This window comes from Glycine soja, chromosome 11 (assembly GCF_004193775.1).
Source record: "Glycine soja cultivar W05 chromosome 11, ASM419377v2, whole genome shotgun sequence".
Taxonomy (NCBI): Eukaryota; Viridiplantae; Streptophyta; class Magnoliopsida; order Fabales; family Fabaceae; genus Glycine; species Glycine soja.
The window spans coordinates 39,761,295-39,779,003 of NC_041012.1; the positions used below are offsets into that span (position 1 = coordinate 39,761,295).

General features: G+C 30.5%; 2 protein-coding genes across 2 annotated transcripts; one reads left to right on the forward strand and one right to left on the reverse strand.

The window, feature by feature from the left end:
- Positions 1-243: 243 nt before the first annotated feature.
- On the forward strand, positions 244-1,883 carry LOC114375626 (basic 7S globulin 2-like). The gene has a single exon (XM_028333457.1). The coding sequence runs from the start codon at positions 439-441 to the stop codon at positions 1,741-1,743; it is 1,305 nt and encodes a 434-aa protein (XP_028189258.1). The 5' UTR covers positions 244-438; the 3' UTR covers positions 1,744-1,883.
- Positions 1,884-7,188: 5,305 nt separating this feature from the next.
- LOC114375223 (gamma conglutin 1-like) lies at positions 7,189-8,959 on the reverse strand. The gene has a single exon (XM_028332994.1). It carries the CDS (start codon positions 8,658-8,660, stop codon positions 7,449-7,451), a length of 1,212 nt encoding a protein of 403 aa, XP_028188795.1. The 5' UTR covers positions 8,661-8,959; the 3' UTR covers positions 7,189-7,448.
- Between the last annotated feature and the right edge of the window lie 8,750 nt (positions 8,960-17,709).

A 17,709-nucleotide genomic window follows, 5' to 3' on the forward strand; every position in this document is an offset into this window, starting at 1 on the left:
TTTTTGCAAATAAAAGACCCAGTAAATAGTAGAATGGCACAATTCTAAGACACGAAAAAGTTGTATAAATGATACTTATATCATTTGGTTTCTCGACTAATTTACTATTCTTGGGGTCTGTGAAATTTTCTGAGTACGGAAATTTGGGGTCTGGGACTTTTCGGAGTACGGAAATGTCAACAATGGCAAACCAAAGCAATAACTGCATCATTTATATGAAATATGCATATATCCACCAGGCTGGCCAAGACACAACTCAACACGTTGAGCATTTAAACCATTGAGTCATCCTCTTTGACCAAGCACTAAACTAGTCAAAGAGTCACAAATATCATGACTTTAGTTGCATGCAATAGGCCATGGCCCTTACGATAAAAGGGAAACTCTGCATTTGGGACTTCATAAATCATTGCATCAACCTCTTTAGCTATATCCACAATGACTTCTTCATGTACCATCCAGTTCTTTGTTTTCTCTATTACCCTAATTTTTTCAGTTTCATACTTATCAGCATCACATGCTCCAAACTCCGAACCACACCCCTATAAACTTCCCATTAAGAAAGACCCAGTAACCAATGTGTTCTACACTTCAGTTGGCATAGGAAATCCACGACACAACATTGATGTAGCCATTGATCTTACAGGAGAAAGCCTCTGGTACGACTGTGCCATTAACTACAACACATTATCCTATATTCCTGTCAGTTGTGACTCACATTCATGCCCCACCAAAAGCACTATTCCATGTGTTACTTGCCATGGCCCTTTCAAACCGGGTTGCACAAACAACACATGTGGTACTTACAATTACAACCCCTTAGCTCAAGTAACTTTTCCAGGGGACTTGGCTCAGGATTTCATATTCATTTCTCAAATTCAAGTGTCTGGCATTCGTTCTGGCTGCACAAATGCACATAAATTCACTAGCAATCTTGTAGGAGGGTTACCCAAAGGCAGCAAAGGAATGTTAGGCCTTGCAAGGTCAGAACTTGCAGTGCCAACTCAGCTTGCATTGCTGAAGAAACTCCCTCTTAAGTTTTCTCTATGTTTACCTTCTTCTAACAACATCGGATTCACTAACTTACTCATTGGACCTGAGGGACATGAACAATCTCAGGATGTTTCCAAATATATTCAAACCACTCCTCTTGTTGTCAACCACTTTGACACAGGTCCTTTGTTTGAGGAAGGTGCTCCTTCTACAGAATACTTTATTGATGTGAAATCAATTAAGATTGATGGCAATGTTGTGAACTTAAAGCCTTCCCTGCTGTCCATAGATAGGAAGGGCAATGGGGGCACAAAAATTAGCACCATCACTCGTTTTGCTGAATTACAAACTTTTGTCTATAAGCCTTTTGTTAGAGGTTTCCTTAAGAAGGCTGCGGACCGAAGACTAAAGAGAGTGGCATCAGTGGCACCATTTGAGGCATGTTTCGATTCGAGAAGCATTGGAAATTCCTTCACTGGGTTTGTTGTGCCAACTATTGATTTGGTGCTACAAGGGGGAGTGCAATGGACTATTCATGGAGCCAATTCCATGGTAATGGTAAAGAAAAATGTAGCATGCCTTGCATTTGTTGATGGAGGGACAATGGCAACAATGTCGTTTTTTAAAGCCTCAATTGTTCTTGGTGCGCATCAGTTGGAGGAAAATCTTTTGGCGTTTGATGTGGCTTCCTCCAAATTAAGCTTCAGCTCTTCGCTTTTGCTCCACAATGTGTCATGTTCCCACCTTTGAATGTCATAGGTTCCGAGTTCTGCAGCATTACATTAGTCATGGTGAATAATGAAGTTTGCTTTTATTCTATACAGTGTACCCATTCTTGTTTTATTGTGCCATATTTGTAGTAAACCAATTTTTTTTATTGTGTGCCATAATTTTTTTATTCTTATGCCAAAATATTAAATTGTAAATTTTTTAAAAATTTTCCTTTCATATTAATTAGCTGACTCATATTAAATTCTAACATTTTGAGTGTTTCAGAAGTATGATTGCATTGGGTGTATGGATTATCTGCAGCCACACACACAATTGGTTAAATTTCATTCAACAACAATGTCGGCCTTTTGGCATTGCCATAAAAAATAAAGGATTTCAATAGATTTGCTTAAACCCAGCAGAAATGGAAGAGTCTAACTAATTAACATTAATTGAAAGGAAAAACGACCGACACATGAACTAACATTGTGCATGCTAGCGGCTGCTCATGATTCTTTGCAGTATTGCTTCCATTATATGATTATTTTAAGTATTGTTTCCATGTGCACGTAGTACTCAATAGTCGACATTGTAATATTTACGTATCGATCTTCTCAAATAACTGAAGTTTACTCTGGAATCTGAAAATTGCCAAGTATGTTAGCTCTCAGTCAGGTATGGAAGTTGTATATACATAATTTGCTTTGCAACAGAAAGGTTTATGTAAATAATGTTGTTCTAGGATGACCCAATCACTATTCCCGGAAAAGGATTTAACAGACTCATTCCAAATCAATTGGGATCAAAACTAGCTAAGTAAGAATAATAGAGAACCAAAGAGAGATATGAGTTTATATTTTCCAGTAATCCATAAACAACAGGGGAGCATCCCATTTATAGTTAGAAAATAGTCATATAATAATAATAATAATAATGTGTAATAAAAATAATTAACTAAAAGTAATAAGTAATTCTTATGTTTAAATGGGATATTAAAATCAATTTAAAACAAAATTATGACTAATTAAAACAATAAAAAAAATAACAGTAAAGTCATTATATTAAAAAATATTCCAATTTAAAAAACAATAAATAGTAACCTTTCGAAATAAACAAAATCACAACAAATAATAGGATTAGCAAAGTTCTTGGAAATATAGAAGAGTCATCAACAAAAAATGAGAATAAACCAAATTAAGGATTTGAAAACCCCCTTTTAAGAGTTGGAAGGTGTTCACAACACTTTCAATTTGAAATGTAATATAAGTGTTTATCATATCAAAAGAAAATATATTGAAATGTTCGGAAAAATACATCTGCTGAAAGATATATACACACTTTTATTTAGCTTAAGAAATGGTCCATAAGTGGACTAAATAAAAATGCAATTCTCTAATCCTCATGATCTTCAATTTGAATGCAACAAATTATTTTGGGCTCCCCAACTTCACATTTTGGGCCTTCAACTTTGGAGCATTCCTTAATCAAATTTGTCACCATTTAATTTGATTTAGAGCGTCTTCCCGATCCTTGTTCTTGTCACTGGTCTTCCCGATCCTTCTTAATTTTTGTAACTTAGTAAATAAATTATTGATAAAATATAAGGATGTGAAATTATTATGGGGACAATAGTAATTTTTTTTGGAGGTGATACTAGATAGATCGAAAGAATTAGATGATTAACTTGAAAAGGATAAAAATAACTGATATATACAATAAAAGTACGATTCACCTAACAATTCCAGTGATATATACAATGCAACTTCTCTACATAACACGAGATAATGAAAATTTAGGAAACCTAATTTCTGGCGCACATTTTATCAAACATCTTCGGAGTTGGGAGAATTATTTTTAAACAGAACACACATATGAAGCTGCCAATAATTGTCACTGCACTTTAAAAATAGTTACTATTCCTTTACATATAAACCCCCAGTTTGATTTCCAACTATTGTGAGTCAAGATAGAACTGATGGTGTGTGAGTTAGCACTTTTGCATAACCTGTTGCAGTTTTAAGAAAGTGGATAGAAGGAAAGAAGAAAAGGTTGAACAAAGATAATTCTTCTTTTTTTAAAAAAATATGTTTAAATTGTTATGCTGACGAGGAAACAATTGAAACACTACCTAACACGTGATGTGTTATGTTAACGTCGGTGAGAGGATAAGCTCAAGTTTTGGAACAACAAAGTGGTAGCTTAGGCAATTCTTAATTCTTAATGTAAAAACGTGACTTATTTATTAGGTAAGGTTTGGTTTGTTGGTTTGTTGGCGTGTAAAGTGACTACACGAGAACGTGAGAATGAACTTGTCCCGTACGAAGGACCTTTTCACGGTGACTCACTCCGAGCAACGCTGCCTATTTTCCACACACCTTATCAACAAACGCGTGTCGAATGCATGTGCATCCCTTATCAACATGTTTGTACCAATCTACAACGTGTCCAAACTCAAACATTGCATTTTTGTGTTGTGATATATTTGGTATATTATCATCATCATATCCATTTGGTTGAGCAGGATGCTCAGTTATTATAATTCTCACTATGAATCAAAATAATTAGACGATCAGAAATGTTAACTAAATTATGAGTGGAACTTACTTTCTTTTATATCTTTAATAAAAGCTGTATTTGAATACTATGTTATTAACATTCCTCTAAATAAAAAGTTTGTTATTAACATTTATGTTGAACCAAAACTCCTGCAGTAACTTTACCTGTCTGGATTTTATATTCACCAAGTTCCACAAAATTTTATTTAATAGTTCATATGAGAATTTTATATGCTAAGCATTTTCTTTGCCGTACTAAAAAATCATTTTACGACTTTATATTCTCATTCTTTTAACTTTCATTTCATTTTTGTCCTAAACTAGCATAAATTAGATTTCAGTCCGGTATATTAGTCGTGTACAGATACTTTGCTTTACAACAGGTTTTAATATAAATAAATAATAGGATCCGCAAAGTAATTGATTGAAATTAACAGATGAACTCAACAATTCAAATTGAATCATATTCGTTCAGTTAATTGGTTTGTTTTACTTTAAATCTGAATCAGATTAACCATAATAAATTCAATATCAGATTTGTCTTTTTTTTTTCTTTAATCTGAACCAACCCGATGAATTGATAATTTTTTAAGTTTAAACGGATACATTTTAGATTTTATTACTTAAGTTTATCTTCTTCATTAATCTTATTACCTTATCCAGTGTTACCAAGTGACTTAACTACTTCTAATTATTATGTAATTTGTTTTATCATATTTCTTAGTACGGAAAATAATGAGACTTGTAAAGCGATAACAATAAGAAAATAAGTATTAAATATAATACATATTTAATCATTAAAAAAAGAAATATTTTTACTTTTCATTAATATAAAATTAAATATTTATATAAAATAAAAAAAATTAGGACAAAATTATATATAATTACTTATTTTTTATATCATAACCTAATAATCCAAATCAACCAACCCAATTTTAATTGGATTGGTTTTTTTTTTTTTTGAATTGACTATAAAAATTTCAAAATTCAAATTAAATCAAACAAATTGAATATGATTTGTTCGAATTTATTATCTAAGCTAATTCGACCTATGAATATCCTTTTCATATATATATAACGATTAAAAGTGGAAATCGTATAGCAAATTAATGCTTAAATTCCACCAAATTTGTTTTATTTCACTCCTTCCAACTCATGATAATTGCATTCTAGTTTTTTTTTAACACAGAATCAATAAAAATTGATAAATAAAAAATAATACTTTACAAAATTAATATTATCATCATTAGTTTATTTATATAATTTTTGTTACACATCAAGATCAAGAGATATAAGTAAAAAATAAAAATTAATATTATATTTAAAAATTAAAATAAAAAATATTTTGAGATTTAATTTATTTTTACATAGCAATTAATATTATGAAACGGGTAGATTACTAATTTTTATTTAGAGGGAAATGCTCATCTCTACGGATTCGTAAGCTATTGTGTTTGGTTTGGGAGGAAGGAAGAAAATAATATATAAAAAATTTATGTTAAATTCATATATTTTATATTTTATATTTTATTTTAGTTCAAATGATTATTTTAAAATTTTTATCATCTCAGCCGAACATAAAAGTAGTTAACAAAACTCTTGTCGAAGCAAGGATTTTGATGTCTGCCAAAAAGACTTTATTTTTTATCTTTTAATTTAATATTCAGCCATAATATTTGGATACATGTTTTTCAGTCGTACTACATACATAGCATTAATATATCCAATATAAATACGTGGCTTCGTGCTATAATTTGTACTTTTTTATGGTGCAGAGCAATAATTTGTACTGAACCTGCCGTACTATACGTGTCATCAAAAGGTGGTGTTAAAATAACAGGAATATTGATTTAAAAATTAATGAGTTGTTTCCTAAAAATTATAATCACATTTTTTGGTAAAACATTTCACTGATAATTCCTTAATTCTAACATTAATGGCGAACAATAAACTATCTGGAACTTATTTGCAAATTATAGTACATCTCATAAGATTAATAAGCATACAGTGATGCTGCAGTGTTGCCTAGTTGGAGGAAGAGAACTCTGGCAACATAAAGAAATACGGATTCACCAGTTTCATAATGTTAAATTTTCTTTGAGTGAATAAATATTTTTGTCTTTGTGATCATTTTTTAAGTTAATCTCTATCTTTTTAAAATTTAATTTTCATTATATGTCTATGTCATAAATTTTTATTCATGTAAACAAAATCCTTAAACCTCTCTTTCTAATAATGTGACTGACAAGGGATGGGGACAAGTCACTGTTAAAAGGAGCGACTTTGATAGCGTTTACCAACGCAAGCGTCCACTAATTTTTGTTTCGCGTCAAATTTTTTCAAACTTAGGATTATTAATACAAGAGTGATGCATATTCTCAAACAAAAAAATTGAGAGTGATGATGCACTTAATTATAGTCCGACGTCATACATAAAAAAAAATTAAAATTGTTTTTTTATGGATTTTATAATTGAAATTTGAATTATGAAGCGCAATAAGCTTAAAATATATACAAAAGCCCATGCCACAGATTATGAGTCGCTGTACTTTGAAGACTTGCATTCTTAAGATTATTTGAATTGACTATAGCAGCGAAGAAAAATAGTCCAGAAGCTTCATTTTGTGGGGGAAAAAATAAAAGTATGGGTAATTAATTTATGTATCGCTAGAGAGCATCTTGAAGGAATAAAAAGATATTCTGTGCGCCACATCTTTTGTTTGTTTCGGGAGAAAAACTGTGTGCTATGAGCTGTATTTGTATCTTGTATCTTTACCGTCCCTTATAAACGGATATGCTTTTCCCACTATGATCATTCCACAATAAAATGCGTTTCTTATCAATCACACCCACCAATTAAAATTAAACAAAAACAAAATCAGTCAATCATATGCTTACATCAAATGGGGCAATACTCACAAGTCACAAGTCATAACTCAACCAAATTTTCCTTACTGGAGAAGTATTTCAATTTCAAATAAAAATGCCATCAAAAATGCCATCGCCATTTAACATAGGCCACTTAAGCAGTTTATACAGATAATACCGCAGGAGAGCAAAAAAGAAAGAAAAAAAAAATAAAAGGGTTATTACAGAACGTGTTAAACTCCTCAAAACTCTTCTTAATCTAAAGAAAAACTATGTGGTATGGATAATAATAAACTATAATCATCACGATTCACCAGAAAACTAGGGTTTGAAATGAGAGCAAGTAGCATGCTTCGTCAGAAGCGAAGGACTGAATCCCACCATGGAAGTATCAAAATCAATCTGCACCAACACATCCTCCAATTGATACCCTCCAATCACAATAGGGTTCCTCGGATTCTCACCTCCATCAACAAACCCTAAGCACATAACATCGTCGTTCACCTGCACCATGGAGTTTCTTCCGTGTATGCTCCACTTCACCATCTCGCTCTGCAGGACCAGATCAATGACCGGCACGTTGGGCCCCACTTGGGAGCTTCCAACGCCGTTGGATTCGAAGCAGAGCCCAAAGGGGGAAACTGGATCGACCCTTTTCATGCTCATAGACGAAGCGGCTTTCAAATAAGCGCTTTCGAAGTTTGCATAGATCGAGGTTTGGAGAGTGGTGTAAGGCACCACCGTGCTCAGCTGAGCACCCCCACCCAAGGGGGTGTCGAAAGAAACCTTTTTGCCGTTGATTTTGACGGAGTTAACGTTGATGGAAGGGTGTGTCTGTGTTTGGTCTTGGTTCGCGACAAGGGGTGTGAAAGTAAGAGATCTGAAAATTTCAGACCCGGGTTGGGATTCATGCGCCACATTCCCAAATTGAACAATCCCAGAAGAGGATGAGAGACAAAGAGTGATTTTTCTCTGAGTTCCAAGCGAGTGAAAAACCTGAGACGAAAAAGAAGTGCGAGATCGATCAAGACCTACCATGCCTTTGGCACCGGTAGCTAAACCGTTCAAGAGAAGAGTGGGTGAGCAAGTGAAGAGAAGCTCGTGAGAGCGATTAATCACTAAGTCTTCCACAAGCTCTCCTTCGGTGACCCTTTTCCCCGAGATGCTGTTCTCTGCAGGAATTTGACACGGCTGATCTTGATCTATGGGATTTGCGAGACTCGAGAGCCATCTATGTGTCTCAATTTCAGGACCCTTTGCCGTGAGGCAACGAATTGAACGGTGGAAGATTGGGGCAAGGGTGGAAGATGGGGTGGTTCTGGATGCACAGTCAGCCCAGAGGATTGAGCCTCCGAGATCAAGCACGAATTTTGCAGACTCAACAGGGGTGCCATAAGAGAGGGTTGTTAGGTATTGGTGGGTTGAATCGTCTTTTGTCACAGGTAGGGTTAAGGAAGATTTGTGAGCATAGCAGAGAGAGGAAACAAGGCAAAGGGTGAGAGAGAGTGAGAGAAAGAGGGAAGAGGAAGCCATGGGAGAGTGATAGAGAGAGTAGTTGGTAGTTGGAAATGGTTTTGAGGGTGTGGTCGTTGTTTAGTCGCCGCGGCTGGTTGAAATATAGTTGGTTGGGTTGGGTTGGGTTTGGTATGAGAGGGTCGGATAAGGCACGGTAATTAAGAATATAATAAAGGAAGAATAGTCCACTCTGAAAATTTGGTAGTAGCTGACTAGATGACACTCCTTGTGCTTATCTTCACTTCTTCTCTCTCTTCATAAACACACACACAAAAAAATAAACTAAGTAGGCATGTGAGTTGTGAATGCTATTGGTGACTCCTTATTATAGCTGAGTCACTCCTTATAAGGCCAAACGATACGTCCACACCCATCTCTCTTTAGGTGAGAAACTGCCAAACAAATTTCATTGGCCCAACTTCCTTCGTTTATCCTTTCCGAGTCACAAAATTTGGCTACGCGTTTCAGTCTTGTACGTCAATTAATAGTAAATACCTAATAATAATAAATTATAACATTATTAAGGTTGAACAATAATGTTGCTAGAGAAGGGGCCCAAGGGCCAGAGCTGGAGATTTTTGGCGTCTTTATGCTGCCGTTTAGAATCGTAGAAAAGTAGAAAGAATCATGCTTGAGGATTAACTCTTGGTTTTAAATTTTTGTTAACTAACATGTCGGTGGGTTATTACTTGCACTTGTTACCTGTTGGAGCATCATGGTTCCTGGTACATATGACTGCCTATTATAGGTTTAATATTTTTCATATTACCTGTTAGTCCTTCTATATTTTTGAGATGGGGATTAGTATTCTCGAAATTGGTATATGACCCTTCTTGAGTTTCTGGATCTATAGATTGACTCCAAGAACTTGAAAACCCAATTTAACTTGATTTATTCAACTCATACTATTGATATTGATTTGTTTACATGTGGAAAAAAAATGATATATTTAATAAAAAAAATTTATTTGATTTTTTCTAAGTGTATAAAATTTTCTTGGAGGATGACAATCACATGTCATAAGAGAAATTAATCTCTAATTTAATGTGTTAGAAAATACTTATTTATCTGATTATCTCTGATTTAAGATAAAAAATATTATATTTAAAAATAATTGTGAATCGCCATCTATATCTATGTTATGACACATGTAATGGTTAGGTGCCAAACAATCTCAAAACACACCTAATTATTAAAAATTGAAAATGTTAGCTAAAATTATTTTCAATATTTCAATGATGTACGTACTACGTACGTAGTATAAGAGTACTTTTAACGCAACGTGTCACATAAAAAGCAATTTTGAAAGCAACTGTTTGATAATATTAATGCCTGCTTTGGATAGCAACCAGCTGTGTGAAAACAAGTGGGGTAAAAAATTAACTTAAATAATTTGAAACAGAAAATATAAAAAAGTAAAATATACTGTAAGGTCAATAAGAAAATTTACTTAGTTTCTCTGAAGAAAAAAAATGATAATCATGACCTTAAGAGAAAGACTAATTAAACAATTATAAAATATTAGATATAGATACTCATGTGAGTTGTTTTAATTGGATATATCCTAACTTAATGACTCAACTTGAATCAATTCATTTTTCGCATGTATTTAGAGAGACGTTTTAACACACGTATGCTTGAATTTTCAAGTCAAATAGAAAGCAATTAAAAAAAAGTCAAATTATAGAAAGACACAGATACTACTAAGGTAACTTTATGTTTTTTCTTTGAGAAACTAAGAGTGACTTTTAAAAAGTGTAACAAAATATTTACTTAATCTACATTGATTTGGTGGAATTAAAAATAAATAAATAATCCAACTTATAACCGAATAAAAAGTGTACCACTCTAATCTCAATTGTTATACTTAAAACCCATCTTTCATAAATTATCTCTGCTTCCCTTCCGGTGCATTTGTTGTCTTCAATCTAAACAAAACCAAGTATAATTGAGAAAGAGGTAAATTGGCATTTTGATTGGGGCAACATGAAATGCTACCAAGCATAACGTGGAATTCCATCATCCAGATATCAAAAAATGAAAAACATTCACATTGCCTCCCTCAACTCGTTAAGAGCCACAGATCAAATATTCCAAAATTTAGGAAGAAGACAATGAAGTTTTCATTCAAAATCTGTATGACACGAACTGTTCAGTCAACAAATCATGCAGACAATAATATTTATTAACTAACACTTCTTGCCTAAGTATGAGTGATGATATATATATTTTTAACTCAATGAAGCATCTTTCTTACATAAGTATGGATGATGATATTAGAATTTTTTACATAATATTCTATGATTTAAAAATATAATTTTTCTATTAAAATTTTTCTTGTTGCTTAATTATATGAAAATCACTCTAACAAAATGAAATGCATGTTTATTGGATATTTTTACTTTATTTTTCCCATTTATTCATTCACTAATCATGGTATTGATATAAAGTAGTATATATTATAAGCGTGTCAAAGATCTTAGACACACACAAGGTGAATCCTTATCTTCTAACACAATTTATTTTATACATAAGAGTCAACTAGAATTTGAACCCTAAATTATTTGTTTAAATGACACAAGTCATTATCACTTGTGTCAATTGTTATTGGTATTATTGTTGATCATGTTTGTGATGTAGAAAAATTAAAAACATAATGCAGAATGATAGAATTACACCTTAAATATTTCATTGCAATATGACTAATCACAAAAAGTTAGATGTGTTTGTGGTTCATTTTGATTCAGCTTTTCATTGAAAAGTCAGGCGAACCAAACTTAAAAAAAATATACAATTTGTTTTGATCTAGTTTTTATTTAAAATAAATTTTGAATCAAACAAAACAAATAGTTTGCGGTTTGGTTTGATTTGTTTTTTTTTCAGTTTTTACTAAAATATTATTTCATTAAAATTTATATATTTTTTCTTTTAATATTTTAAATAAAATTACATTAAAAAAGTTGTTGTTAACAATCTACGAAACTTATTAATATATTAAACCTTCTACTTTAAAAATACATAAAATTTCATTTATTTTAAACCAAACATATTTTTAAAAAGTTGTATGAAAAAAAAATATGCATTATATAAATTTCGTATACATAATATTACAATAAACTATAAAATTCAAGTGATACACAAATAAAATATATAACACTAAAGTAACATGAGTCTTAATATAAATATTGTGGTTTGAATCTGTTTCAAAAACACAAACCGCAAATCAAAGCAAACCAATTATTTTGGAAAAAAAAATCATCTAAATAAATCCATAAAAAAATTAATTTAATTCAATTTTTGAGTTTTTTTACCGATTTTTAATTTTTATTTTAGATCAATTTGAATTTAAACATTCAACTATAAGTAATAAAAGATATAGGATTAATAAAATGTAGCTAAACGATTTTATTCTAATTCACTTTCAACGACTGAGGGTTATATATATGAATGTATATGTGTGTGCGCGCACTTAGTCACTTAATTATAATGCACCGATAGTGTAGCAGTACTTTGTAGACCTTAATTTGCTTTCTTAAGATTTTTTTTAATAGACCAACACAGTGAAGAAAACTGGTTCCAGACGCTTCATTTTGTGAGGAAAAGAAAACTATTGGTGTGCAAAATCTCATACAGTATTGAGACAGCATCTTGAACGTATGAAAAAGATACTCTATGCGCCGCATCTTTTGTTTTCGGGGAGAAAACTATGTGCGATGGATGACTTTTATTTAGGAAGAACAACCAAGATTTCATCCAAAATGATCTACATGATATAAACTGTATATGTAGTCAAAAAATTATGAAGACAATCCATTATAATAATTTTCTATTATGGATTAAAATTTATTAAAAGAATGGAAGTTTATGGTTATTTGTGGCTTGGTTTGATTTAATTTTTCTAAAAAATTCACTTATTAAAATTTATATATTCTTTTTTCAACTTTTAATAAATTAAATTATATTTAAAAAATTATTAATAACAATCTATCAAATTTATTGATGAGTTAAATATTTTACAATAAAAATCTATGAAATTTTAATCAATTTTAAACTAAACATATATTAAAAAAAAAGTTGTTTGATAAAGAAAGTGTAATATATATTATATAAATTTGTATACATAAAACTACACAATACTATAAAATTTAAGTGATATACACATAAAATATATAACATTAAAGTAATGTAAGCATTAGTCTATGTGTTATAATTTAATTTAACTTTAAAAATATAAATCACAAATCAAACCAAACTAATGGATTTGTGAAAAAAATTATTCAAATAAATCTTTTTTTGATTAGATTTTTTATTATTTTGAACCATTTTCAGATTTTATTTTGGATCAGTTATAACATGAATAATCATAGATAAAACCATTTCTCAAGTGAGTGACACCACACCATATAACTTAGTAATTTTTTTATAAATTTCATTCAATAGTAAAATATATGTTTAAAAAAGTATTAAAAATATCTTATAAAAATGGATAAAGAAGATTCTTTTATGACATTAATTATCAACAAAGTTATTAATATTTCACACTAATAAAATAATTAAAAAATAATAATTAGACAACGAGGTACTATTTATTTGGTCCAACAATGTGTCCAAGTGCAAGGATGTGTTATTGATTTGGTTCAAGAATGTGTCCAAGTGCAAGGATGTGCTATTTATTTCGTCCAAAAATGTGTCCAAGTACAAGGATGTGCTATTCTAGATAATTAAGACAAGTTATCAATTTCATCCATGGATTCGTACTGTACAAAACCATGTGCTATTTATTTGATTAGTCACATGCATATTAACCTTTTGTATAATGGTGGAGCTTCTGGGTGACGTTGGCATATTTCATATTTGGTTAACCATTCAAAAAAAATATTTTAGTGTTGAATGTATTTTTGAAAAATAAATTAAGTTTATAAAATGCTAGGCACGCATTCAAAAGTACGTTTGCTTATAAAATTTTGTTTAAAAACTTATATTATAAAAGTAAAACTTGAATTATTTTTGTAAATTCAATTTGCAAACTTAGATTTAATTCAAACTTAAGGTTAAGAACTTTAATTTAAACATACACATTCTTGTCATAGTCTCTTCACACTCTTTACAAATTATATTTATATTTTAAGCTGGTTGTAATGAATATTTTATAATACTTTTAAATATTTTTAAAAATTGTTTATTTCTTAGTTATAAATTTTTTAGGTCATTGAATAAACATATAGCAACACTTTAATTGAAAACAGTAAACTTTAGTCATTCTTTTATTATTATTAATTTTTATAAATAACTTTACGTTAATATTACACTTTAAGTTGTTATTTTTTATAACAATAATCCTTATCATTGACGGATTTAAGGGGGCCTAGCAGGGGCTTCAGCCCCTCCCCCTCTCCCAAAATCTTTCAGTGTATATTAATAAAATAAAACACTTATACTATTAATAAAAAAACTAAGTAATAAATCTAATAATATATGTTATGATTGATTTTATACTAAATTTTTTAATAGTATCTTTTTAATAATTTTGTTATCACTAATTATAATTTAACCCAAAGAGATGTGTATATTAATTAATAGATATGATAATAAGAGTTTAATATTTATCTAATTATAAATCAACATTTGAATTATTTTAAGATAATTATTTTAAAAGTTAAAATATTTATTATATATTATTTTAAAATAATTATTTTAAAAGTTAAAATATTTATTATATATGATGGATTGAGATTGGATGAATGTGTAAAAATCAATAAATTTATCATATATTGTAGGTTATGATGGGATGATTGGATAAAAAAATTTATACTTTAAGTGCATAATATTTTTTTTCTTTTTTTTATCAATTGTTATTATTTTGATTAACTATGTTTTGTCTATTATTATAAGTTTCATTTATCTATCTATATATCTAATTATTAAAATGAATTATTATTAAGATTATATATACTTGTTATAAAATTTGATGACTTTTAGTTATTATTATCTTTAATGACTTTGTTCTTTTTTATAGTGTGAGACTAATATTATTATCTATTTAATTGTTAGTGTATTGAGACTAAAGCGTCTTTTATTCCTTCAAACCAAACTCTTCGTAAAAAAAAAAAAAAAATTAAAAAATCCAGTCCCCCTCCCATGATTTTCTGCATCCGTCCCTGATCGTTATGACTATTTTTAAGCATTATTACATTAATAATACTTTTATTCACTTTTTCTTGAGAAACACACATCCACACGTAATTAAAATTAAAATATTGTGAATTTTAAGGCATAATTTTAAGAAAAAACTGTTGAGATAAAATTGAAATAAATTAGATGGAGAGATATTTAAAATTAAAAGATAATTCCTAAACAAAATTTTTAGAAATTAAAATTAGCTTTCAGAAAATTTATGTTTACTTAGGTCTAATTAATGTATAATTTTAAAAAATAACTTTTGGGAAGATGAGTAAATTACAATAAGCATACTTAAGTTAGACAAATAATTAGAATTAAAAAAATGTTTAACTTATGAGGTCGGTGTAGATAAAAAGAGAGTCCTCCACTCATCATCTAAGGGACCAATTTTTATTTTCTCGAAAGAAGAGACCAAATTTTTTCAAATTATGTTTTCTTTTATTATTTATATATAATTTATTTTAATGGTCAGGATTTCATCCAGTTGTCACTGCATATAATTTTTCCTGGAGAAAAAGAAAAAGGTTGAAAATTTGAAATAGCTAAACAAATTTAGGTGAGGTTGAGAGAGAAAGGAATAAAATCTTGTTCTTTATACTCATGGAATTGTGACAGTGAAAGTTCAGTTCCTTCCTATTGCGATTTCGCAAATGCAAAGCCGAGTGGAGAATCAGAAGGAGCACATTCCACTAACTTTTCATCCGACGATCGAATAAAGTGCAATGGTCCTCTTTCACCGTTGGATTGCGCCTAACCCTTCTATTATTTTTGGGTTGCCAGTAACCGTCTAACAGCCCACCTAAGTATGAAAAACAAAAAAGAAAACTGTGGAATGGGCTTCAACGGGACCAATAACCCATGAGAAAAAGGGAGAAGAAAAAAAAAACCCACAACTATATGAGGGATTTAAATCCTGCACTTCTTATGTGTTTCTTACACCTCTCGTTATATTTCAGAATGGAAACACCCTAAGAGGTGCTAGATTTAATAGTGAGAATGCGAGAAACAAATGTCTTGATTGAGCCGTGTGTCTGAATTTGATTCCTATAGATAAAAATAATTAAATATTTTGAACACATATACAATGATTCTTAAGTTTTTATTAAACCACATTTTAAATATTTGAACTTACTATCTTTATTTTAATTCACACACCTTTAATTTGCATGTTAATTAAATTCAGAATATTTTCCAAAACTAAGTAATTATAATTTCTTTTAATTAGTTTAGCTTAGTTAAAATGTAATTGTATCACAATTGTTAAAACATTAATTAAAATAGTAACAAGCAAATATCATAAGAAAAGAATATATAATTTCATTATTTTTGCATATAAAAGCAATACATAGATTGTCAAGTGCATTAGAAGTTATAAATTATCTTTCTTGTTGTGCCATATAAGAGAAAACTTTGTTAATCGATGACAAAGGATCCATCATGAGTATGTTTGATCTAATATAATTGTATTGATCATATATTGAGACCACACATAAACTCCATTATTCTATCTTGATATTTCCTTTTCTTTACTTCAACAAGAGCATCACAACCACATTTAGAAGCACATGTACACACACAGGATTGGATCGATAACTCTCAAGCTCATCCCAAATTGTTCTTAACTTTGTAAAATAATCAATAATATTCATGTCTCCTTGATTAATCAAAGCTAATTTGTGTTGTAAATAAGAAATTGAAAGCAAATCACATTGTGAATATGGAACAGTCAAATCTTTCCTAATATCAACTGTGTTGTTCCTCCATAAGATGCTTTGATGAATGGAAGTTACAACTAAGTATATAAGTCATGAAACCATCATGTCATTCACTCCTTTTCAAGTTGTGTGCAATCTATGATTTGAGACTGGTCGAGGAAGGGAACCATCAACAAACTCTACTTTGTTCTTTGCACTGAAGGCCATGAGAACTGGTTTGCTCCAAGAATTATAATTCGTTGGATCTCGAAGAGGCGAAACTAATGCAATTTCTGAATTTTCACTAGGATGTCAATAATAGGAGCTATGAACACTAAGAGATTCATCTTGTTTCTCACTCCTATTGAAGAATCAACAAAGTAGAAACAAAATTGAACAAACAATCAAGAGAAAGATGAAAGATAGAGCGGTGTATCAAAGCTCTTCAGTTGAAGAGCTATACCATATTAAAGGTATATATAAGAGAATGTCATTGATGACCTTGAATGAAGAAGAAGAAGAAGATATAATTTTTGAATGAAGAAGAAGAAGAAGATATAATTTGTGAAAGATGCTATTGAAAGAGAAAATATCTAATGAGAATGAATCAAAATTGTGATTAACATTGATGGGAGAGTACAAAGTATTTTACATTACTTATATATTCTTTATAATTATTATAACAGAAATCTATCCACCTCTTACTAACTATAAGAAACTTAGTTAGATAGGTAACTAACAACTAATTTAAGTTATACTAAGATAGTTAATAGGTTGATTGCGTAGTAACTTCGGGTGTTATTTGTGCAACTTGGTTGGAAAGGGCCATAGCAATCAAGGCATTGACCATCACGAGGGCATTGCTTTGAGCCACACGGGGTAGGGCGGTAGGATGACGAGTTGTAATCAGTGTCACGGTCGTACCATAAGTTTTGTCCTGAAAGATCAATGTCTAAATCAAAGTTGTGCCTAGGAGTATCTATGCCAACTGAACTATAGTACAAATTTGTTGCGGGGTCTTTCTTAATGGGAAGAATAAAAGGGTGTGGTTTGGTGTTGGGAGCTTGAGATGCTGATAAGCAGCAAACTGAGAAAAGAGCTATTGAGAGGAAGAGGAAATGGATGCCAAAAGAGGAAGCTATTGCTAACTCAAAAGATACTAATTAATGAAGGGTGGTATATTAATGTGTCTG

Coding starts and splice junctions, on each gene's coding strand:
- LOC114375626 (XM_028333457.1), top strand. CDS start 439: ATGACTTCTTCATGTACCATCCAGTTCTTTGTTTTCTCTATTACCCTA.
- LOC114375223 (XM_028332994.1), bottom strand. CDS start 8,660: ATGGCTTCCTCTTCCCTCTTTCTCTCACTCTCTCTCACCCTTTGCCTT.